Source organism: Elaeis guineensis, unplaced genomic scaffold (genome assembly GCF_000442705.2).
Source record: "Elaeis guineensis isolate ETL-2024a unplaced genomic scaffold, EG11 Super_Scaffold_31900, whole genome shotgun sequence".
NCBI classification, from domain to species: Eukaryota; Viridiplantae; Streptophyta; class Magnoliopsida; order Arecales; family Arecaceae; genus Elaeis; species Elaeis guineensis.
Genome location: NW_027332420.1, coordinates 2,721,958 through 2,733,823, shown reverse-complemented (window position 1 = coordinate 2,733,823; position 11,866 = coordinate 2,721,958). Strand labels below are relative to the sequence as shown.

Here is an 11,866-nt window from a genome sequence, read left to right as displayed (position 1 = left end):
CTCCTGTTCATGACTTCAGGGCAGCTTCACCAGATATACAGTTCTTTCCGGATCCAGAGACTGGCCCTTCTGAGTTTACCAGGATACCCACACCTGTGCATCAGCCAGAGAGCAGAGCACCTCCGCCAGAGTTCACACTGTCCGATTATCAGATTGAGCGGATTGCACAGCGTATGGTCTCTTTGATGTCGAGTCAGATGAGCAGTACTTCATTTGTACCAGGGGCTACTTCTACTGATCAGACTTTGACTCCCCACATCTCCACAGTGTATCAGATGATGACAGACCAGTCCATCCGGATTCAGCAGCTTGAGGGCACTATTTTGAGATTGACTGGCAGAGTCCTTGACTTGCAGGGCAAGTCTTTGAATTGGCCCATCCTCAGCCACAGGAGTCTTCGATTGAGGTCACTGATCTCACTGAGAGCTGGCAGACTTAGAGGAGCTCTTGAGGGCGGTTATGAGTTACTGAGGAAGGAGATCAGAGGATCAAGTGAGCAAGCTACTACTCAGTTCACTGCACTTCTCCAGGCTGTCTCCAGGGCACTGACTGTACTTGACTCCATCAGACTTACCCTTTCAGTTCAGTCCCTAGCTTCTCAGCGTTCTCAGCCACCCAGTTCCTCCCGTTCGCCTTCTCGTGCCAGTTCTTCCTCTCATGCCAGAGGCAACGGGGTCGAGGACGCATCTCAGATCCAGATCCATCTGCTCCTTATCACATTTCTGATGATTCCGATCATTGACTTATCTTGATCATTTCTAGATCTTAGGTGTTAGTGTTTTGTCCTTTCTAGGATCTGTATTTTGGGGCCATGTATTGACATGAGCTAGTTGACTTTGTATGTTACTTTTTATGTTACAATCTATGTACTGAAACAATTATGGCTTTATAATATCTACCTTTGTTATGATGATTATCTTACTTTGGTTATATATTCTCTTTTGTGGAATATTGTTTTCTCTTTGTGGTATTATCATTTTATGATTGCTGTTAATAATTGCTTCATTAAGGGGGAGCAAACTCTACAGGAGGAGAAATTAAAAAAAAAAAAAAAATACTTCAGAAAAAGGAGTTAACCTTGTTTGATGATGTCAAAAAGGGGGAGAAATTAAACACAAAGAAATCCATCAAAAGCAAACACTACAAATTATGAGAAATTAATACATTGACAACTTTAAGTACAAATGCTAAATATATTGCAAATAAGTACCTTTCAAATAAGTACCTTTTAAATAAGTACCTTTTAAATATATTGCAATATACTCTGATTTGCTGTAAATCTTTGAATATGCTCTGATAGGCTTTGAAATTCCAAACCTACTCTGATATATTGAATACATTGCTCTGATACATTGAAAAATTGTTTTTACTACTCTGATACATTGCTAAATTTTTCTCTGATACATTGTAAAACTGTCTTCCCTACATTGATACATTGCAAAATTTTCATTTCTCTTGCTCTGATACATCTTAAACTTAAATGCTCTAATACTCTTTCCAAATCAACTATTCAATATGCTTTGGCACACATGACTAGTTTTGAGAATTGAGAAAATTTTTCAAAATACAGTTTGCTCTGATAATAAAATCAAATTTTCTGCTCTAACACCAAAACAATAATCCAATGAGCATTTCTTCCAATCTTTAAGCAAATGGACAAACCATTTATGCATACAACCATTTGTATCACATGCCAAAAGAATCATACTCTTTTCAAGCATATGCACCTAAAATACAATCTGTTGAAATTCATGATTCAGAAAAATGCTTTTGTTCAAATATTTTGTCATCATCAAAAAGGGGGAGATTGTTGCTCCTAGATTGATTTTGATGACTACAAAACAGTTTGAAGGGATACAAATATTTTTTATTTGAAAAAGACCTTATGCTCTACAGGGGCAAAATCGTAATTTCATCAAAACTCTTATTTGATAGCATCATCGTGTAGAACAAATGATATGTAATCTATTGGTGAAAGTTTCATGGTTTTTGGACTTATATTTTTGGAGTTATGAAGGTTTGAAGTTCATGAGTCGACTCATGAGTCAACTCATGAAACTATGAGCTGATTGGCACGCAAAGATTAGCCATGGCACGCTGGTTTTCTGGCTTGGCACGACCTGTGAGTCGACTCATGAGTCGACCCACAAGGCATGAGTCGACTCATGAGTCGACTTCTGCTGTTTTGGGCCAAGAAAATCAGAAATCAAATCTCTGGACTTTGCAACAGAGGTCGACTCATGAGTCGACCCCTGAGGCATGAGTCGACTCATGAGTCGACTCATATGATGGGATTTGCCTGTAACGGCTAGTTTTTGGTCAGATTTGGTTGCTTTTTAATGCTGCTTTTTGTGCTCTAACGGCTCTTTTTCTGCCTAGTTTGTTTTTTCCTTGTCTCTTAAGGCTATAAAAGGTTTCAAAAGGTGGAAAACAAAAAGGAGAGAGATCCAAATATCCAAGAGGCATTCAAGTGATTTGAAAAGAGAAAATCAAGAGCATTCAAGAGGGCATTCAAGTGCATTCAAGAGAAGGTTTTCAAGCCAACTACTCAACATCATACAAGAGCTCATTTAAAAGCCTTCAAGAAGCCATCAATCAAGCTCACCAACTCCTCAAGCATTTACTTCATCTCTCATCCACTTTGAGGAAATCCAAGAGGGGCTTCTTCATTTGAGTAAAGCGTATTTATTGTTATATTCGCTCACTTAAGGAGCTATTCTTGTACTTATTTGTGCTCTAAACTGATTTTATCTTGTGAGTAATTGTTTTTGTTTTGGAGGGTTTCCAAAACAAGGAAAGGTTGATCCGAACCTGAAATCGGAGTGTATTGGGTCGGCTTGTACCCGGGAAAACAAGTGGACTAGCTTGGGATAGCTAGTGTCGGAGTTTCCGACGGTTGTATTCGGGTTGAATACAAAGTATAGTGGATTGGAATTCTCAAGTAGGAGCTTGGGGAGTGGATGTAGGTGCAAGGTTGGCACCGAACCACTATAAATCATTGTGTTTGTGGCATGCTTTATTGTTTCTCTTTAATTCTCCATTATATCCTTGCATTCTTGTTTTAAGTAATTAATCTCAAACTAAAGTCTCTCTCCTCATTCATCAAGCTTTTGATATATAATTTTTACAAGTAATTAGTTAAGCCTAAAATTTTTAAAATCCAATTCACCCCCCCTCTTGGGTTTGCATAGCTGGGCAACAATGATGCATCAGTATGTGCCAGTGATTAGTCCCAACTGATGAGGTCTAGGAGGACTAACTCTGCTAGCAATTAATCCCGACTGATTAGGTCCAGAAGAAACTAGTTTCTAATTGTTTGCCTAATGATTATTCCATTAGCTAAATCCAGATCATAGTCTAATTTGAGAATTTTTTCTCATAATTTTCATAATAACCAACATATATATTTTCATAATATTTTTCAATAAATTTTCACATTTTACTTTTAGAAATCTGAAACAATTTTCATTCAAAAATCCATACAACTATAATATCATGCAACATAGAAGAATCATTATAATTAAAATTTACAATCATATCAAGGTAATATTATGTTTGATCTATAATTTTGAATACTATTTTATGCATAAGATATGTACTTTTTCAAACTTTTAATTTTTCAAATACTATATTTTTTTATACAATTTTTAATTTGAAAATATATATAATACACTAAATAAAATTATGGAGATACATGGAACCTATAGTCGATCAGATCTAAAATTTATGATCTTTAGCTCACAGCTTAATTTCTAGATCTGGTGCTCTTTTGACGATGAAGGAGAGCACAAGCAATTTACAATTTTTATTAGCATTTAATTTAAGGAAGATTTAACATAAATGAAAGAGATTTTCAATTTGATTTTAATTTAGGTCAAGATTTAGATCGATTCATAAGTCAGATCTATATAGTTTGAACTGATCTAAACTCAATTAAATTAAAATTCAATTCAGAAGGTAGGTTCATCAAAAAAAATTGAATCTCTTTCCCTTCACTCTTTTCCTTCCTTACTTTCTCAACTCTCTCTTTTTTTCCTTTCTTTCTCTTTCTTCCTTTCTCTCTCTCTTCCCTCTCTCTTCGTTATCTCTTTTTCTCTCTATTTTTATTCCTCTCTCTCCTCTCTTTTTCTCTTTCTTCTCTTTCTTCCTCCTCTCTCTCTCTCTCTCTTTCTTTCTTTTCTTTCTTCCTCTCTTTCCAAGCCTTGGGAGGGTAGAGCGGAGGAGGAGGGGTGGGGTTGGCGGGGGTGGCACAGCTGGAGTATCGGTGGCTAGAGGCGGTGGTCCAGTCGTGCACAGGGGATTTGAGAGAAGGAAAAAGAGATGCTGCCCCTTGTTGCCACGGCAGCGGTGCCCAAGCCAAAGAAAAGAAGGGAAGAGAGTGACGAGAGCTCATTGAAGGCGGCGACGACGACGAGTTGGAGCCGATGGTGGAGAATTTCGACAGTAAAACACCCAAAGGCTCCTAGATTGAAGGAGATAGAGAGGATTAGGAGGAAGGGGAGGGATTTTCAGGCGCTGGCGGCTTGATTGCGACAGCTCGGTAGCTGTTGAAGGTGAGAAAGAAGGGATAGAGAGGTGGAGAGCGGTAGATGGTGGATTTAGCAGAAGTATGGATGGGGTTTAGATAGGGAAAGATTTAGACAGAACAACGCCTACCTAATCCTGGTCGTTCATCGGTTACAGCAACCCCTAGCGACTGCCTACCATTTCACCAGCCCGCGAGGCCCCTTATCTTCTATAATGAGAGATCAGGGACAAACGATCATTATTTTCTATACTAATTTTTTTTGTATTTTAAATTGAAGGGCGTCGGTCCGGTACAAAATATGGTTGGGTAGGGTTGGGTTTCATGATTCTATGTTTCTTTTGAGAATTTCCATCCTCAGAGTGAAACTCACGCCAACCACGGTCCACGTAGGGTATTGTGCGCCCTGACCACCGCCGTCGTTACGAACAATATATAACGCGCACATAGCAATTTTTCTTCCAGATTCAACTGTGGAAACGATGAAGAAAGGGACCCAAACCCATACTCCCACAGTGAAGTTGGGATCCCAAGGACTGGAGGTCAACTCTTTTTCTCTCTCCGATCTTCCATCCCATTCTACTACTACTGCGATCATCACTTCTCTCTTCTTCTTGTCGACGGTCGTTCCGAAAAATGTTAGCTTCCCTCCGTTTTTCTTCAGGTATCGAGGTTGGGTTTCGGGTGCGGTGGTCTTACCGGGATCTTCAACGCGCCGGTGGCCGAGGAGGCGGGGATTGCCATCATCAAAGATGCTTTCAACAAAGGGATCACCTTCTTCGACACCGCCGACTTTTACGGACTTGGTACCAACGAAATATTGGTCGGAAAGGTCTGAGTTTTTTTTTTTTTTTTGTTCTATCTCTGATGAAAGAACTCGATGTTGGATTTTGGAATTAGAGCTGGAAATCTTGAATACTGGACTTGCAGGCACTGAAGCAATTGCCTCGAGAAAAGATCCAGTTAGCTACAAAATTTGGCATTGCCAAGTATGAGAATGATGTTCTGGAGATCAAGGGGACGCCGGATTATGTGCGGGCGTGCTGCGAGGCGAGCCTCGCGCGCTTGGGCGTGGAGTGCATCGATCTCTACTATCAGCACCGGGTCGATCTGTCCGTACCCATCGAAGATACTGTAACCACCAGCTCTCTGACTCTTTCTGTATGGTTTTGGCTTGCAACTATTAGAAAGTTGAACCTTTTCTCTTTGGGGGCTGCTGGATAGATGGGGGAGCTGAAGAAGTTGGTGAAAGAGGGCAAGGTGAAGTACATCGGGCTGTCGGAGGCCAGCCCGGACACCATTCGGCGTGCCCATGCTGTGCATCCCATCGCTGCTGTTCAGATGGAGTGGTCACTCTGGACCCGTGATATCGAGGAGGAAATCGTCCCCACTCTGCAGGTCCAGTTTGGATTCTACTCTTGAGCTTTTGTTTTTGTATTTTTTTTCCTGATAGGCATGCCTATTAGTTTGCAGCAACGTGGATTAGCTTGTTATTTGAAGTTTTGGTTGCTGCGCCGATGTGATATATTACACTAACTCATTGGCATAAGGCAAATTCATCATATCACAGGGAACATAGTCTTAACCTATTGTCACAATTCATTGCTCCATTCTGTAGTCTATGATCTCCTGATAGAGCTGCAAAACAGAGCAAGATGTAAAAAAAGGTTGTTAGTTTCTGTTGCTACCCATCTACATTTTATAATTTTCCAAATGTCTTGTAAGATTTGCTCTCCTAGTAGTTCAAGATTTGCTGGAATCACCATTAAAACAAATCATCCAATGGTTAGTGCATCATTGTTTTAGCAGCTAGAAGGAAAGGAATTTTCTGGGTTGAGTATCAAAAAGACATTTATATGTTGCAAGACTCTGACTTTAGGCATTTCCATTTAATTATGCTTATGATCCAAAATTTTACCAAAAAATGAAACTCAAGACCAGCATTAATTATTTCAAATCACGGGGATTATCTATCCTATGGAGAAATATGGATCCCGCAAACCCACAGTTCTCCTTCTCAAGTGACACTGGCCCAAAGCTGTCATCTCTATTTATTCAAAGTCCCACATTCTCTCACGTCTTTCTAGAGCAAGCACACCAACAAACTCCTGTTGAACTGACTTCAACAGGATAAGATTTTATGCGTGTCTTTCATATTTTTTGGCTAGAGCGATTCAGAATTTAAACACCAAACTTACCAACATACCTGCTTGAACCGATTGCTATAGCACCAATTTCTTTTATTCATAAAGGGAATCTTATAATGTGCTAATCACCATCCTTGTGGATTTGATATCAAGTGGAAAAGAGCGGACCTTGAAAGACCGAAAATCCTCTTCTCAATAAGTGGAGCATTTTGTACCAAAAAAAAAAGTGGAGCATTAGGTTCGGACTAGCTCTTGACCTCATATTAGATATAGAAGAAGGACGACCATTACTCTTCAGGGCAACAAAAAAGAAGCTTCAATACTTGTAAGAGACTTAGATGACTACAAAGGTAACCTTATAACAGTACATGCATCAACATATAGACATGGAGCCTATTCTCGAGCTCTATTTCTCTTGCTATCTACAAGGTTGATGTATGCAGCTATAATGCAGGTCTGTGGAGGTGTCATGGTTTGATGATAAAAGGGAGGCATTAAATGAGGTAGGTGGATGATGGAAAAATAATGGTGGCTGTTAGGATTTGACGCCTCGAGATTCAGCCCACATTGAGCCCACAGTGAGGTTCGCGGCGAAAAACGGAGTCCAACGAGACCAAATCACCTGAATCGGAGCTCGATGGAGAAGATACGAGCTTTCGAAGATAGCACGAAAACCGAGGCTGCGGAGGACCGCCGGCGACCGGCGGCGGGCGGCAGCGGCGCGCGGGACGCGCGTCCCAGGCCCGCTGGCCCGCGTGGGACGCGGGACCCAGGCCCGGGCGGGACGCGGGACCCAGGCCCGCGCGGGACGCGCGTCCAGGCCCAGGCCCGCGCGGGACGCGCGACCCAGGCCCAGGCCCGTGCGGGACGCGCGACCCAGCAGCCTGCTGGCCCATCCCCGGTCCACCGTGGACCGGGTGGTCCACGGCGCGGCTGTGGACCGCGTGGACGTTTCCCACTCGATTCTCGCGGTCCACGGCCCTATTCCGTGGACCGGAGCGCGATCTAAGGGTCCAGAGAGCTCCCGGTGTTGATCGGACGGCTTGGGACATGATTTGGCTTGATTAAGGATTCCTAATCCTTCTCTAATCAAATTTAAACCAGGTTTAAGCCTTTAAAAAGGCCTGAGACGAACAGAGAAGCATGGGGTTCGGTTTCTCGCCGCCGTACGAACGTGGAGAGAGAGAGAGGGGCGAGGGCGCTGTGAGAGAAGGAGCAGGAGGCTCCTGGACAGCGGTCGCCAGGCTCTTCAGGGGTTCAGGGGGTCTCCAAGAGAGAGAGCTTTTGTGAGGGGAACTTCATGTGAGAGAGAATTGGGTGTACAAGGGTTGAGGGTGAGGTCTCCTCTTGTAAAATTTTCTTTTCATAGTGAAGTTTGCATGCCCCGTGGAGGCGAGCCCTTTTGTGGCTGATCCACGTATTTTGATTGTTTTTCCTTTTGTTTTGTTTCTTCTTTCTTCCTGCTGCATCGCGTGGTACTGGAAAGATCTTGGGAGGTGGTGTCCTGGCCAGACATCCACCCAACAAGTGGTATCAGAGCAAGGCGGTACAAGGACGCAGATTGCAGTGGTGGTGAGCAGACTGAAGATGGAGAAAACAGGAACAATCAAGATGGAGATCAACAAGTTCGATGGTAAGAGCAATTTCTCCTTGTGGCAGGCAAGGGTGAAGGACGTGCTCATCCAACAGGGGTTGATCGATGCTCTCTTGTGCGATGAGAAACCGACCACCATGGAGGTGCGGGATTGGAAACGGCTACAGATGCAGGCGGTGAGTACCATCCGCATGTACCTGGCGGATGAGGTGGTGATCCATGTGCTGAGCGAGACTTCCCCGACGGTGCCTGTGGTCGAAGCTCGAGGAATTGTACATGGCGAAGTCTCTCACCAACACTCTTTTCCTCTGGAGGCAGTTTTACCAACTGCGGATGACTGAGGGACAGAGCGTGCAGGAGCATCTGAGCCACTTCCAGAAGATCCTCACCGACCTTCTCAGCGTTGGCGAGAACGTTGAGGAGAAAGACCAGGGCGCTGGTTTTGCTGGCGTCGCTTTCCCTTCGTACGAGTCCTTGGTGACTGCTCTTCTAGTGGGGAAGAGCACTATCAAGATGGACGAGGTCACCGCGGCGTTACTCCAGAACGAGGTTCTCAGGAGGGAGAACCAGCTTCGAGCTCAGGTGGCGATAGCTCAGCTTTGATGACTTCTGGAGGAGCAGGAGGCGGTAGACGGAGCGACAGGAGATCGCATCGAGGGCGGTCTAAGTCCAGGAGGGACTTGAGCAAAACCAGGTGTTACCGGTGTGAGGAGTTGGGGCATCTAGCCAGAGATTGCCCTCAACTGAAAAATCGGACGGTGGCTGCTGTAGCGACGGCCGCAGCGATTCAAATGGAGATGTCCTGGAGATATCTGACGAGGTATCTACTTCTTCCCAGCAGTGGATATTAGATTCTGCATGCCCCTATCATGTGTGTTGCAGAGAGGAGCAGTTTGACTCCCTGGAGAACAGTGAGAGCACTGTATATCTGCGAATGGATCGAGCTGTGCGATCAGAGGCATTGGGACGGTCAGCTGGAGGACACATGACGGTGCAGTGAGGAGATTGGGGGAGGTCCGATACATACCCGATTTCAGGCGGAATCTTATCTCACTTAGCAGACTGGATTCGAGAGGCTACAGGACGGTAGCTGGTGGAGGAATCCTGAGGGTGCTACGCGGCGATAGATTGTGCTGGAGGGGAAGAAGGGAGCAGAGGACATTATTACCTGGCAGGGAACCCAGTGCGAGGTGGAGCATCGGGAGCCAGGTGGAGCCCGAGCAAGGTGGAGCTCCAGGAGGCGGATCGGGCACGAGACAGGAGACTCGGGAGGACGAGAGGCGACGTCGCAAGGTAAGATTCCTATTGCCGCAGGATGATGCCCGAGCAGGTCTCAGGTCAGGAGGAGCACAGCATACGACGGAGATGGGATCGAGCAGCCTGGCTCGACTCCCATGTTTGCCCATCCATGATCAGCAGGCGATTGCCCCAGGGCATGGGGGCGAGGAGATCCAGAAGCTCTCGAGTTTGGAGGAGGCCGAATATCGAGTCGAGGTGGAGATTGTTAGGATTTGACGCCTCGAGATTCAGCCCACATTGAGCCCACAGTGAGGTTCGCGGCGAAAAACGGAGTCCAACGAGACCAAGATCACCTGAATCGGAGCTCGGATGGAGAAGATACGAGCTTTCGAAGATAGCACGAAAACCGAGGCTGCGGAGGACCGGCGGCGACCGCGGCGGGCGGCAGCGGCGCGCGGGACGCGCGTCCCAGGCCCGCTGGCCCGCGTGGGACGCGGGACCCAGGCCCGGGCGGACGCGGGACCCAGGCCCGCGCGGGACGCGCGTCCCAGGCCCAGGCCGCGCGGGACGCGCGACCCAGGCCCAGGCCCGTGCGGGACGCGCGACCCAGCAGCCTGCTGGCCCATCCCCGGTCCACCGTGGACCGGGTGGTCCACGGCGCGGCCTGTGGACCGCGTGGACGTTTCCCACTCGATTCTCGCGGTCCACGACGGCCCTATTCCGTGGACCGGAGCGCGATCTAAGGGTCCAGAGAGCTCCCGGTGTTGATCGGACGGCTTGGGACATGATTTGGCTTGATTAAGGATTCCTAATCCTTCTCTAATCAAATTTAACCAGGTTTAGCCTTTAAAAAGGCCTGAGACGAACAGAGAAGCATGGGGTTCGGTTTCTCGCCGCCGTACGAACCGTGGAGAGAGAGAGAGGGGCGAGGGCGCTGTGAGAGAAGGAGCAGGAGGCTCCTGGACAGCGGTCGCCAGGCTCTTCAGGGGTTCAGGGGGTCTCCAAGAGAGAGAGAGCTTTTGTGAGGGGAAACTTCATGTGAGAGAGAATTGGGTGTACAAGGGTTGAGGGTGAGGTCTCCTCTTGTAAAATTTTCTTTTCATAGTGAAGTTTGCATGCCCCGTGGAGGCGAGCCCTTTTGTGGCTGATCCACGTATTTTGATTGTTTTTCCTTTTGTTTTGTTTCTTCTTTCTTCCTGCTGCATCGCGTGGTACTGGAAAGATCTTGGGAGGTGGTGTCCTGGCCAGACATCCACCCAACAGTGGCAGTGGTGGAATTAAGTAACTTTAAATTTTAAATTTGGTGACATGGTAGAAAACAGATGGAGGAGTAAGGCTTGTGGTAAACATTTGTGCATCTCACATGTGCAAGCTTGAGTACTGTTAGATTTATTAAGTGTATTTCTGAAACAATAAATGGTCATTTTTCTAGATTATTACTTGCTTGATTTTCTTCATTTATGTGTTGTCTACTTGATTCCCGAATGCCCATGTTTAATGATTTCAAACTATATGAAATTATTGTATAGCAAGAATCTTGTTTTGGTAATTTTGCAAATTATGTGATATAAACATATCTGGTACTTTTTGACAACCAGGAACCTTGGCAATCGGAATAGTTACATATAGCCCTCTTGGCAGTGGGTTTTTTGCTGGGAAAGCGAGCGTAGAAAGCCTGCCTGCCGAAAGTATATTGGTATCTTTTTATTAGACTTTCTTTTCTTGAATTAGTGTTACTGTTATCCCAGTATGCTTTCATGCTTGAAGTCAGATCCTTCTAATAGGAGGAGGGGCTTGCTTGGCTCATTACTATCACTATTTTTTATTAGGCTTACCATCCAAGGTTCTCAGGAGATAATTTAGAGAAGAACAAGATTCTACATGCACGCTTGCGAACTTGGCTGCAAGGCATCATTGCAGCACTGCTCAGCTAGCTCTAGCTTGGCTTCTACATCAAGGGAATGATGTTGTTCCTATCCCAGGTATTCTTGCTATTCTTCTTTGTAATCTAAAGTCAATCTTATAACTATTAAGTTGCTGTCCATTGATTTAAGGAGGACATGATGCAGTTTCCTTAATTTTGTTTCTGTTGGTATCAGCCTGTATATTCATTCATAGGTTTCATGAATCTCCTTTCTGACATTATTAGAATATTAAATTACTTTTCCAATTTGTAAGAGTCTGGCATTTTTTGGAAGTGCATAGCAATAACAAGTCCAAAATCATGCACACAAAAGCATATGTCCATTTATAGTGATAGGTTACTTCTGAAATTAAGTAAATAATGGTATTTTTGGTCCCTAACTAGTGTATTTTTTAACATAATGTTGCATATATTTGAAAAATAGTAGGTTACTGGAA

At 44.9% G+C, this 11,866-nt stretch overlaps 1 protein-coding gene across 1 annotated transcript; it reads left to right on the top strand.

Moving 5' to 3' along the window:
* Positions 1-4,170: 4,170 nt before the first annotated feature.
* LOC105033395 (probable aldo-keto reductase 1) lies at positions 4,171-11,586 on the top strand. The gene is given in 8 exon segments (XM_073250416.1): positions 4,171-5,067; positions 5,190-5,357; positions 5,456-5,659; positions 5,750-5,908; positions 7,102-7,114; positions 11,104-11,201; positions 11,335-11,392; positions 11,395-11,586. Coding segments are annotated over 8 exon segments (897 nt in total). The 5' UTR covers positions 4,171-5,007; the 3' UTR covers positions 11,532-11,586.
* The last annotated feature ends 280 nt before the right edge of the window (positions 11,587-11,866 follow it).